Source organism: Copadichromis virginalis, linkage group LG12 (assembly GCF_057382275.1).
Source record: "Copadichromis virginalis isolate Kocher_CV1m ecotype Utaka linkage group LG12, C_Virginalis_male_GT1.1, whole genome shotgun sequence".
NCBI classification, from domain to species: Eukaryota; Metazoa; Chordata; class Actinopteri; order Cichliformes; family Cichlidae; genus Copadichromis; species Copadichromis virginalis.
In genome coordinates, this window is record NC_140629.1 from 23,355,053 (window position 1) to 23,369,108 (window position 14,056).

Genomic DNA, 14,056 nt, shown 5'->3' on the forward strand with positions numbered 1-14,056 from the left:
TTTTTGGACCAGCAAAATTAAAAGGATGAGATGCCAGGTGATTATACACTAATGCTGCACACATTTTAGTTAATAAAAAACTTGTTTCCGGTCTCCTTCATAAGGTATTTCTTTTGACACATTATTTTCAGAGTCAGGGAAATATTTAAAAAGAAATTAATATTTATTCAATTTACTAAAGACACCATTACAGAGCTGTGAGTATTTAAGAAGCACTTTATGCTTCATTCCTGACATATGATTGTTTGTTGCTTCTGATGAATATTTTACCTGTTTCAGGATATCTGTGTTGTTTGAGTAGACAGCCACCTGCTGGCGGGGATGGTGAACTGAATCACTGATGGATAAGAGAACCACAATACCATCGAACCTATGGTGGTGACTGAACGATTTAAGCACATCCAGATAATCATGCCAGTCCTGAAAGTGACAAAAAAGGACAAACATTAAATTTTTACTACTATGTAGAAAAAAAAAAGTGTTCAAATTAATGATGAACCTTTTCTATTTTTATATACAGCCACATAGGAAACTTTGTAAGACTCTGCCTTTTATTGCACATATGATTTAATGTAATTTAGTAAAACTTGAGTGGTTTCAGAAAAAAAAGCCCTTTATCTGTAGCAATGAGAGACGAAGCTGTCAAAGCACACAGAGGGGTAGAGAGACACTTTGTGATTTATTGTTTGGAAATTAACTGTTTGCTCTTAAAACAGCCACCATGCACAGATTATGGTAATTCAGTGACACACACAGTGATTGATGGATGGAAAGTTGCATTAATTAATTGTTTTGTTTGTCAAGGGAACTTGTTTTTTTCTTTCTCTCTGGAATGATTAACAACAATGTTATGGGAACCGTAATTTGCTATGCTATAAAGTGTGCAAAGTGATACTTTTGAAAACATATTTGCTTGATTAATCTAGATTTGCTGTACAACTGTTTGTTTTGTAAAGTCCTCAAAATTGTTGCCGTGCTTATTTAAGTAGAACTTTTTAAACAAAAGAGATATTTAGAGTAAAACTAATAAAGGAAGTCTGACTTTCGTGTGTGTGTCTGCTGCAGACATGAAAACCTATTTCTTCTCGTGTTGCCAGATCGTGTCAGTCCAATGACGTTTCAGCATATGCATTTCTTTGCTGTGCAGTCAGCAGTGTGTGTGTGTGTGTGTGGTCCGTCTCACTACTTAAGCCTGTGCACGCGAGTGTGTGTATTTGTATCGGACCACTGAAAGTGATTGATGAGAGCTTCTGGCGCTGTATCTGCCCAGGCTGTGTCAATATTAACCTGTGAGGATGAGGGGGCCACAATACTCCTCCCACTGTTCCTCCCTCCATCCCTCCATCCTTCTCTCGCTCCACAATATGGCTGCTGTCAGACTCGGGCTCATCAATCCTCACACACACACACACAACTGTCACTTCACTGACACTGCCATTTCTCAACACTGATATCCTGATGAGTGCAATGAAGCCTCCCAAGATTCGTTAAAACACACATATTCACTCACATAAGTACAAACACACAAGCAAACGCGCACGTGGCACGAACGCATGCAGACGCACACATGAGTTCACCTGCGCTCGTGTGCTGTGATGCAAGTTTAGGAGCCGACATGAACTGGTGTACGCACATGTGAGATCTAGGAGAGCAATAAAGGCTTCATCATTTATGGTACAATATACACAGAAATGATCAGATGATGCTAGTGAAGCTAAGAGCCAACTGTGTGCATATGCACTCAAAACTACACACACACACAGACACACACACACGGAAATATAGTCAGAAAACGAGCAGAGTGCGAATCTCTGCGATAACACGCAGGGCGACAGTCTGTCTGCCATTTGGCTCTTAACTGAGTAAATTACTACTCATATTGCCTGCCCCTCCTTTTTCTCCCTCTGCCACCTCCAGATACACAGATTGCCTTTTCTTATAAATTATCAACATGTTAGATATAAAAACCACTTGCTAACTATCTCCATGAACCTTAGGATATGGACACAGAAACCTGTATTTCATTTGTTGCACTTACCGGTGGCCGCCTTACCTCGAGAAACCTAGTTACTTTAAATCCTTCACTTGACTTGCTTTTAATTTGACTTTTTAGTAACGTGTTTACCAAAAGGTGAAAGTCCTTGTTCTTGTATAGATAGTTTAAATTCACAGTCCTTGCTGTCACTTAGCATCAGTGAGAAAACTTACTTTACATTCTGAAATGTGAGGTGATCTTAAAATGATGAGCTTGGAAAGTCAGCAGGCACTGAGATATTTAACTGATATTTACGGCCAGTGTTGTGGCTTTTTACTACATGCTTCACTGCAGTTCATTGGGTCATTTTGTATGCTCCTTATTCTTAAGTTCCAGCAATAGACAATTGCACTCAGTGGCACTAAAAGCTCAATGGACTACAACTTAAGAAAATATAAAGCAAAGGCAAACTAAGAAAACTCCAAGCAAAACTCCAATTCTGCAAAAGGAGAAAATACAACAAAATACCATAAACGTGCAGGAAGCACAGAGGGCTATTAGGAGGCACAATAAAGTGATGAAGATAGCTGGGAAAGGACTAATTGTTGCCAAAGTGCAAAATGAGCTTAAGTGGGTTGAATGCTGTTATTTTCCTTCATTCATTATTATTTCATTTAGGCTTCTGTGCTGTTAACTCTGAAGCGTTTCGCAGTGGAGTTTTCTGTATTTGCAGCATGATGCTTTTTTGTGTTTTCCCTAAATGCTGATTATATTCTGTGATGCCGGCAGATCTTTTTGATTATGATTTGTCTATTTGCCAGCATCGCATCGAGCTCTTAAGCGCAGAAGAAAGAAAGAAGGCAAACAACACTTACACCGACAACTGAAGGAAAAATTATGTTGGCGATTGTGTGGTGTCAGCGTAAGCTGTGTGAGCTCCTTTTTTGGTTTAGACCAGCTGTAACATCAAAACTTTGATGACTACTTGTCACACCGTTGACCTGCAACCATTACTATGAATAGCCAAAATAGGGTTGAACCCACGGTTGACACAACATTTTTGAGTACAATTTCTATGCTTTTTTAAAAAAAATAAAAATACTTTTTCAATAAACTCAAATGTGTTTTTCTCTCTTTCAACTGTCCTCTTACTTTTTTTGCATCTTAACTCTTTACATCTTCTTCTCAAACTGTTTATAGGCATCTGTTTCTCAGACTAGGCCTTTATCCACACACTTTTCTCTCTCTCACACACACACACACACACACACACACACACACACACACACACACACACACACACACACGTTCTCTCTCTCATTGGCTGTCTTTGCTCCACAGGTAGCAAGTCTTTAGCGGCTGCTTGCAGTTCTCCCAACCTGCCGTCATTATGCACAATAGCCTTAGGTACAAAACTCAGGCCTCATAACTCACGCCCCGCGTGCGTAAATTCCCGTGCAAACACAGTCAAAGCAAAAACACATTTCCTGCTGTCGCCAACATCTCCGGCAAAGAATTAATCAAGCGTTCATCCATTTAGGCTCTTTGCATACCCTTTCCGTCAGAACACAGAATGCTAAGAGAGTTGCGAGTTCTTCTCAGGCGATCGTTTCGCCACCCTGATGAATCCATCAAGCGAGGTTTGATTTATACATCTGTCTGTGATCACAGCGGTACAGCTACAGTAAATGGGGTGGCAAGGAGCGAGCTGACACCTCCCTGCTCAAACACACACATGCAAATGCACGCACACATGTGCAGTATATACCACTTGCCAAACACACACGCATTGCTGAACTCACACACACACACACACGTACACACACACACGCATGTACTTGCATACTAACAGCCATTCACTCTTATTCACACTCCTGCTCACACATGCGTACACAAGAGTATTACTGCTTATGAAGTTTTTGGAAAGACAGAGGGGAAAGGGGAGGGTGGTATGAAAGTTTGCAGAGGAAGAAACCCAAATGTCTTTCAGTCTATCTCATATGGGCCTTCTCCGCATGCTTCATTCACTCAGCTCTAAGTGCGGGGATTTGGGGGCCAAGATGCGAGCACTGAGTCTATAAATGTTTTGTTTTGTTTATTTGTTTGCCCTCAAAGCCTGAGGAAGCCACAGGGGGAGAATGAAAATGGGGAAGAGAAAGATTCAGAAGATTCTTCTTCAGCAGAGATGAGGAAGAAACATCAGCGTAAGATGCTGAAGATGGAGCGGAGACTCTTGTGCAGCATCAAAATGGTTTCAATAAATGCCATATTTTTGTACATGACACAAACAGTATAATGTGCACTGTAGCCAAACAAATTTACATCAAAATATGTATCTTGGAATCTTGTTGATGTGTTTATACCACAAGAGTATTTTTACTATGTAAGAAGATGCAATCTAACACTTAAACTAGTTGGGGGAAAAAACAAAAAAACCATCAAGAAATCCCAGGATACTGTAAATAGAATGCAATCTTTATGCATTCCTTCTTAATATAGGGATGTTTCACATGGCTACAGCACTATGTGCTTTATGAGTCTGCTCACCCAGAAAATCACTACAGCGCAAGAAAGAAAGACACAGAATCCCAGAGAGTAATAGAAAAATAGAGGGGGTGGAGGGGCGGGGCACCCTGGCTTCCTGGTCTTCAATCTTAGTCCCTGGGAGGCCCACCCTGCACCTGCTGTCTCCTAGTGCGTCTCATCAGAAAGGCATTTACTGAGTGCCGTGGCTGCGGGCCCCTTCATTAGCGAGCATAATTATTTGTGCAAGTGGCGTAGGGCAAAACTGGCCCTGCATAAACAAACAGAAGGGCCGGAGGACTGCGAACAAACAACACATTAGAGACAATCAACGTTGCCAAAATGAAACCTAAAGCGCAGCTCAGATGGAGATGGACACGTACGCAAACACAATCAGATAGAACAGAACAAACAAATCTACCTCAACAACACAAAACATCGCATAAATGAAAACAGGAAAAGTAAACAACATCCAAAATAATGCTAACTCATCGGCACTACTGTGTCAGCTTCTGCGGATGTGAGGCGCTGAGCTGACATCTTGCCATGTTTTTGTTGTTCATGCATTTTTAATTGCAAGTATCTGACAAATAATAACAATGACAACAATAAAATGGCTTTCTGTGTTAATACTAAAGACAAATTCAAATATCTTATTCATATGCTGCACTAATAAGCAGATATCTGTGTATGAAGCATCCAACGGGCCTATGGATGCTACTGGTGTTTTCTGATGAGTCATCATGACACCCTTTCTTCCAAATATGGTCACACCCAAGATGGCATCAGCTACAATACTTAAAAATCGAGGCTTCAAATCAAGAGTTAAAAAATAGTGGGTGATAGCCCGGTAGTTATGTCCATCTTTTATATACAGCCTTTTCAGGGCACACTGTGCTGACTGTGGAGCTGCTGTGATGAGAGTCCATGGTTCTGTTCTGATTAACCCCACATTGCCCACTTCAGGTATAAGTGAGTTGCTGTCCCCAGTTAACCCTATAAGGTCTAACCACCTCTTCTCTGAACATAACAACAGCCTGATGGCTTAACCAGAGATTTTATCAACCAGTCTAGCATCTTTTACTAACCCCAACCACAGGAGACGCATCAAAACAATTTTGTTTCACTTTATTTTCCCATCAAAACCAAAAAAGTACATTCTCCAAAATACAGGGTTTGAGGACTCATACCTCAAACCTTGTTCATAAGTTAAGGTAACCTGGAATTAGTGAAACTCTTACCCATGGTTACAGATATACACTGTAAAGACTAACTTACTGAACCTTCTGCCACTGTAGGTTGGAAAAATGACAGAAAACAAATAGAGATATAGACATCAACACAATAACAAACACACACACACACACACACACACACACACAGTTAGAGTGGTCACGCGCACACAGAGCATAAGATGAATGATTTTGTTTGCCGCACAGAGAAAACAAATACCATCAAAATAGTTATTGTATCTTGGTGTAACATTAAATTACTGAACTAACATGCAAACTTTTCCTGATCCTCCGAGAAGCGGAAACAGCTTTAAAAAAAAAAAGAAAAGAAAAGAAAGAAAAAGAGAAAAAAAGACGAGGAACTCTAAAACACATTGTACTTCTTAGATATCCATATTAACATATGAAAAAAAAAAATCACATTATTCGCATATTCTCTGAGCGAGTGTACGTCTGTGTGTGGCTGTGGGCTCCTGTCCTTCCCACAGTTCATCAACTCCACAGCATGACAACTCTTCATCTGACCGAAGCTTCATCTGCCAGCGCTAATTTCTGAGCTGTGAAAAGCTCAAACACACACGTGCTGGCATGAATATGTGAATAATGCGTCTTTAGTGGGGGGGTTTTGTGTTCATCAATTTGAGGTCAATGTAAGTGTTACACAAAACTTTTCAAATGATCAAGGTGATGATGCACAACAGCGACGTGCCCTTGAGCAACGCCCTTGACCCCTATGGTGCTGCACTGCTGTGGTGCTTTTTTTACTAGTTGATACAATGCATCTACCACAGAGCATGGAAGCTGTAATGGATGCAAACACAGCATCTCATAAGGAATCTGTACAGCAGGGGTTCTCAAAAATTTGGGGGCTATGGACCTCATACAGGGGAGAAGATTTTCCAAAGACTCCTTCACAACGATCTTGGTAGTCTGAGCTCAGAGTCACTTTATGTTGTGAACTGACTCAAATGTTAATGCTCATCAGCTAACTAGCTGTCTAATAAAGCAAGCTACTGAACAGCTGGAACATCTCGCTATTTTGCAAAAGAAGTGAGTGACAGAAGTGACTGATGTGGTGCATCTGGATCAGATCTGATTTTTTTTTAATAGTCTTCAAACAACACCAGAGGGAGTAATGGACACAATATGCTCTTTTTATTAGGGTTAATGGTTCCTATTAGAAGTTAGTAAGGGTTTTGCTAAGACCTTTGCTACTGACTGTACACCCCACTCAGAACTATTGTGTTATGTGGGATTTATTGGTGTTCAGTTGTGCAGGTCTTTGGCTGCATAATGAGAGAGACTGTGGGAATTTAACTAACGTAGAGGCTCCAAAGCATGTAGCCCTCTAAAAAGCCTACAGAGCAGGAAGAAGCACAAAAATGTCACATCATAAAGAAAAAACAAACAAACAATGGCAGTGGAAAGTTTTAACTGTTTTTAGCACTTGATTCACACTTGGTTCCAGTGGTTGGTGGTGGTTTTCTCACCAGTACTACCAGAGATGTCTTTCTGTTAAAAGGGAGTTTTTCCTTCCCACTGTCACCAAAGCTCTTGCTCGTTGGGGGTCATCTGATTGTTGGCGTTTTCTCGGTTTTCCCTGCATTATTGTCAGGTCGTTATCTTACAATATAAAGTGCCTTGAGGTAACTGTTGCTGTGATTTGGTCCTATATGAATATAAATGAACTAAATTTAACTTTAGTATAATTTTTTTTTCCTATTGTGTCATCCATGTTCTCCACAGAACGGGCTGAGCTAGTTTTTTTATTTATTTTTGTTTTGGTGCTGACCACTAGTGACAGTACACAGCTATAACATGGGGGGGTTTTCAAAGATTTACATTGCTCCTCCTGATTCCCAGAGCAGCACCATGCTTGGTGCTTTATAGTACACATCACGAAGAAACTTGCTGTCATGCAGAAAACTAACTCTAATGTCAAAAATATTTAAATAAGGTCGCGCTGCGGCATTTAAATGTAACGTTGCTTCTGTAAGGTGAAGCACTGAAAAATTCAGATAATTGTTGCTCTTGTGCAGGAGCAGCAGCAGTATTTTATTCTTCTATAGTCAAACACAATAACAGTGTTTGAGAAACCGACAGAAATATTTGCCTTTGCAGTTTCAACTGTAGTGACTCTGAAGGGAGGAAGCTCATTTCGTTTGTACTTTTCTCTTCCTGTAATAGAGGAGCACCCAGACTGACTAATGTATGTTTGTACAGTATACAAAAATACATTAGTCAGTATATACGATGTGTCCGTATCGTTACACCACACACTGCAAGCTTTTTCTTCTGCTAACTAGGCAATCACAGACATCTTTTTTTTTTTTTTTTAAACAAAAATCTAACTCTGCCCTCTTTAACCATCCAACACACACACACACACACACACACACACACACACACACACACACACACACACACACAGAGAACACTTTGACAAACACATAGCACATAAACCATTAAAGACTAATTGAATCTAATTTATTTAGTTTTCTGGAAAGAATCATTTAAGGCAGAACTTCCCTAAGCCCCCCTCAATAAATGACTCTCATACCGTTTTACTCTCTTTTCAAACACAATTAAAAAATAATATATAAATATATACACACTGCAAATGACATGCATATAAGGAGTTCATTTTGGAGCCCGATCTCAGGTCATTAGTAACCCACCATGACGCTGTGGAGTTGGGGTCCGCTGGCGACACACAAGCCCCTGGCCATTTATTCTATATTAAGTCTTTAATGGGCCCTCTCTCTCTTTCTCTCTCTCTCTCTCTCCCTCCCTCCTGACACACAGCATGCAGGCTCAGCGCTGGTAAAATATGCACAGAAAGTCCGGTGCGCAAACACAGACAAAGCCATTCAAATGAATGGTTATTTATTCGCTAAACGAGGATCTGGGTGTTTAATGTTCCTTGGACGTTAGGTAGTTTTCTGGGGGAGGCAGAGCCATACCCCTACGGCTACAGACATCATTTATTTTACACATAGCCTAATACTGCACGCTAGGCAGCCGCTGAGAAAAATGGGCTTTGGAAGTGAGAAGGAGATATAAAAGAAATAATGAATAATTTTTTATTTTGGTGGTGGGGGGGGTGCTTTTGGGTGGGGGGGGTGAACACATTAGCAGGGAGAAAAGCAAGGGGTAAACTTAAAGGCTTAAAGCACCCTGTTTGCGTGTATGTGCGTGTATGTGCGTGTGTGTGTGTTGTTTGCAAATGTGAAGAGGAAGAAAAAGAGTGACAGAGCTAGAGAAGTCATCACCAGCATTACACAAATGTTTCAATATGTGTGTGTGTGTGTGTGTCACATTTTTGGAATCAGTGGGGAGGAAGGTGATACATGATTGTGTGCGAGGCTCTCGAGCTTCCATCTACATCTCATCCAAATGCAGAACATCACAACAGCAGAGGGGCTCCTCTTCTACACTACAGCACCTCCCAAATTTGACACAGCGAAGGTGCGATGTATCCATCAAAAGTAACTTTTTAACAAATGAAACATTATCTCTTTCTCTTTTGTCACTTAAAAGACAACAGAAGTTTTCTGAGCTTCTCTGAAAACATTACAACCCACGAAACACTAAAAAGAAGACTAATGGGGTTAGTAAGTAAAAAATAATAAGGATATTAATCCAATATTCCATTATCAGCACACTTTATGTATTACTGTGTACAATAAATAAAGTACACATAACCATTGATTTTGATTTGTGTTGTGTACGGTTCATAGGAGTATATCAGAAAACTGTGCATAAGTCTTGAGCCACCACTCATTGCTTTATATTTTGATAGGAAAACAGGAAGTAGGCACGCATTCACACGTTTCCATGCATGGAAATACAGCATATAGGGCAAAAAGAGAGTTTGTACAATTATAGCAAACTTGGAAGTCAGTTTTTGGCACTTTTATTCTTCAACACAGCTTGAACTCTTTCAGGAGTAGTCCTTCAGGCTTCTTGAAAGACGTTAGTTCCATCGTGTTTTACAAATGGCTGAAGAAACTCACTGTTTTATCTCTCACATGACCTCCTCTTGGATTCATCACTACATAGACCCTGTTGGTACTGATTTTCAGTCCAGTTCTTGTGTAGGTTGGCATACCGCAGCCTTTTTCTCCACATTTCCCTTCCTTAAGAATGACTTTTTGACAGCCATCCTTCCACTGAGACCATTTCTGATGTGGCTTCAGTGATCAGTAGATGGATCAGCTGCAGGGTCTGATGGAAAACTGCTTTCAAAATTCATCTGTCAGCATCATAAAAATATATATATATATTTCTCTTATGAGTGAAAAAGCAGTTAATGTGCAAAGAGAAACTTTAAAAGACCTTCAGAAAGCCTGGAGAACTTCTCCTAAACACCACTATGAAGCTTTACAAGAAAGTCTGCCTACTTGGAAGCAAAATATAAACAAATGAGTGGTGGCTCAAAACTTTTTAAAAAGTACTTTTCATAGATCCTGTGATGTGATTTTTGGCATAAGACTGGTACTTTATTTAATAAGAATTTACCTCCTTATCTGTAGCCATCGAAGTGAGTACTACGGTCATCTCTCCATCCGAAAACTCCTTTACCTCCAGAGTCAGCTGCTGCATCAAGTCTACATCCAGTCAGCACATATACAAACAGACTAACAGTTATATGAAACACACACATATAAGGATCCAAAACGGTTTCACAACAAATAACAGAAAAAAATATATAAAGCATGAATTCCCTCTCCAGATGTGAAAGGTAAGTAAAACGATGTTACAATGCTGCAACAAATGGAATTTTTGCATTCATGCAAACATAATGCTGTCAGGAACAACACAGCCCTGTTATCTAATTAGACCTTATGTTAATACTGCAACGTGCACAGACTGTGCTCCACTGACAGCTCCCTCACTGTCCTGTTAGCTTTACTGCTCCTGCTAGGGAAAGATTATTTATACTGGTTTTACTGCTATTAGAGTTGATGTTGACACATGATTACAACCTGACTACAGATTTACTTGACAGAGAGATCAGGGTGGACTTTCATCAGTCCTCTAATACAAATTACATGGACAGTATTTCTGCTATGCGATGGTAGGAGAAGCAGGGCTTGTTAATAACACACTTCATGGTTCGGTGGTGAAGGGAGACTGATTCATCTTAAAGTAAAAGTCAGTAGCAAGAAAAAAAAAAAAGCAGTTTCGCAAATAATTATTACCTGACACTAACCTGCATAGTAGGTAGGTTTAACAGTCTAATTGTTACAAACCTAAAGACTGAGTTTATTAACAAAACTAAGTTACCTTTTTGTAAAATAACACAAAATACAGTGGTTAACAAATTTATTATAAGTTTGCTGGGGTAAGTTACCAGTATTTATAATCACCCAAATCATTTTTTATGTTTCAGTACCCATCACTAGTATGCGCAAAGTCTTTAACTGAAAGAGCTTTTAAATTAATAGTTTTAATGCTAAATTATAATTATTGTTGTTGAATTTTAAAATTTACTGTTTTCCAAAAGAATAGAAAAAAGGTGATGATGAAGAATATTATTCTTTTTTTTATTCAGAGGATTATATTTACTTCAAAAATTATATTTATTGCATTCCTGAAAAGGAAAAAATGTTGTAATGGTTGAATGTAATGATTAATTGATTTTCTGATTTCTCAGAGAACTCATATATATACATGGTCTCATAAATTTGTTAAGCACTGTACATGACATTGAAAACTGTTATATGAATATATGGCCAAATAGCACTGACTGGGTAAACAGTGCAGCGGTGGGCAATTAATTTTCCCAAGGGGCCGACGTGAGAAACTTGGACTGTTGTGGAGAGCTGCACCAATAAGCTTTTAACGAGATAAAATAAATATTAAGCAGAACCGGGTTTGGCTTATTGCGGAGGGTCTCAGTTTCTCGTGTGGCCCCTTAGGAAAATTAATCACACGCCCTTATGCTAATGGGTGTATTAAGTAAGCTGGACACGACACAGCACTGACACTCAGCCTCATGACCAGTTTGTTCCCATGGCCCCAAAAAGCAACATTTTCCCACAACAAGGTCAGCTCTGACTCTTACACTTAAACTGATGTATTTTCAAATAATGAAGTCTCTCTGTCAGAGATTAAGAAAAACTTTTTTTTTCCTTCAAGAAATGCGATGCTATCTATGAGTCTAGTATTTGAGTGGTACAGACACTGGTTTGCACATTTTACTGGATTGATCTTTGTAGTGACAATCAATTTATACATCACTGATACACTTCCAAGATAAGATGCTGAATGCAACCCAATATGATAACCCACTGGTCTGAAACTAGCTCACAGTTAAACTCAAAGTAATGGAATCATTGTTTCTTGCATTGGTTATACTTCCTCCCATAAAGTGCTATGAAATACGATGCACCTGCCGCTGTGTTGCTTTGATGAGCATATAAGAACAAAGCTATATCAGACTCTCTACTCCAGCCAGTCTCTCTGTTTAGATTCACTTTGTGATCGAACGCACACCTTGTAACTTCACTTCATTGTGCTCACCAACAGCGACTTCCCCCCATTGCTCCAAGGATTTCACGAGCTCCTCCAGCTGTGCTGAATGACGGCCATGTTTCATCCAAAAGGCTTCTGTCTGGAGTCGCAGGGCCTCTGTAGACACACAAAACAAGTGCAGAGTGCAATCGTCATGCTAACTCTGGCTCTCTTTCACAAGTTCATATACACAATCCGCGTAATGGTAGGTTGCCCCACGAATTAAGAGTGAAAAAATAAATCGCTAAAAGTAAATAATTACTGACAATTTACACTTCTGTTTTCCTACATTTCAGTATGATTAGTTACAAGGTTGTGCACTTGCTTGGGCAGGTTTACACTTAATACTGTTTGTACATCACAAAGACAACACAGCACACAGAGAACGATTAACTCCTAATAAAATGAGACAGTAAGAATAATATTTAGGACATGATTTTGTTAGTGTATAAATAATATTAGGTGTTTGTGCTATTATTTTCTCCTTTTCATCAAGCGGACACTGAAAGACATTTTGTAAGAGAAAAGAAATCAGTGCAAGCAATAATTTTCTTTTATGCTTATGAAAAAAGTAAGTTTGGCTTTTTGGAAGCCGCTTGCACCACTGTGTGATCTCTCTAAATCATATTTGAGGATATCAGTGAATGAGTCTGATTTATCAGTCAACCAGTTATGTAAAAACAGCCTTAAAGTGTGAATTGTCTGTTTGGGATGTATACCCAGACCCCACCTCCATGATAACTGTCTTCTCAAAGACCTTATGTTATTTAGGGAAAGAGCTAAGTTCCTGTAGGAATCAATGAACCTGTACAAAGAACTCTCCCAGAGAAATATGAGCAGTGGACTACTCACAGCACATGATTCTCCTGTTCTATTCATCTTTCTTTTCTGTCTCTGCACTTTACTCCTCTCTCTCTGCCGTTTCCCTCCATTCTCCACCTTAATTCACTTTTCCTCTGTCTGTCTCTCTGTAAATCTCAGTGAAAGTTGATGTAGAGCATTATCGAACAAGGATCAGATGCTTTCTGCAACCTAACCTCCACACAGGTGCCTAGCATCGACGTCTGGAGTACCTGTTTGGCAGGCTGTTTTACTGGCTTAACAACATGTGCACGGAAAGCATCTCAATTAAAGTTTTATGGGGAGTTATGGAGTTATTTTGTTATTGACGGCATAAAATATCATTACATGCAAAGAATATTTTACTCTAGCTTACACAGAAACTAGAAAGTTTTGTCTCTAATAGAGTTCACACGCGTAGTTTACACACATTTTTGTTCTCTGCTCATCTACTTTTTTTCATTTCACGTTGATTTGTTGTGATAACTTTTGTTACTTTAGGAGGAAAACACAACTACCTGACAAAAGAGGAAAACAGACTAAGCTAAATTAAAAAGAAAAAAAGTCACATTACGGGACTCTGTGTGTCTCTCCGAGCTCTTACTTACTCACATTCACCACCCTTCATCTTTCTCGTTCTCGATCTCTCCTGGTGAGTGTTAAGCGAGTCATGTCAGGGGATTTGTGTGTGTCCTCCTTCATCGCCCCATTACTCCCCCTGGGGGGAGGGCGCCTGTGCTTCTCTCACCTCCAAGAATCTCCCCCAGCGTTGCTCTGATGTGCTCTGCTGCCTCTTGAAGAATCTCTTTGGTGACTGTCGTCACCGCGGACAATGCCCCATCATCCCCCGCGTCCTGCTGCCCGTCATGATAGACCACTCGCTGGATGCTGGACTCCAGAGTGCGGCACTCAGAGCTAGAAGAGGGAGAGGACGGGGGTGAAGGGGATATGGATGGCTGCCGGGGTA

The 14,056-nt window shown here is 39.9% G+C and overlaps 1 protein-coding gene across 5 annotated transcripts in view; it reads right to left on the reverse strand.

The window, feature by feature from the left end:
• Positions 1–14,056, reverse strand: part of LOC146697073 (uncharacterized) — a 39,135-nt gene that overhangs the window by 16,388 nt on the left and 8,691 nt on the right. For 4 of the 5 annotated variants that reach the window (XM_085475539.1, XM_085475536.1, XM_085475535.1 and 1 more), the window contains exons 4-7: positions 13,838–14,004; positions 12,232–12,366; positions 10,252–10,340; positions 271–420 (exon numbers count right to left, since the gene is read on the reverse strand). In XM_085475539.1, the coding sequence (XP_085331665.1) occupies positions 271–420; positions 10,252–10,340; positions 12,232–12,366; positions 13,838–14,004 (541 nt within the window). The remainder of the gene's footprint in view (positions 1–270; positions 421–10,251; positions 10,341–12,231; positions 12,367–13,837; positions 14,005–14,056) is intronic. The other variant, XM_085475538.1, reaches the window with a different exon arrangement.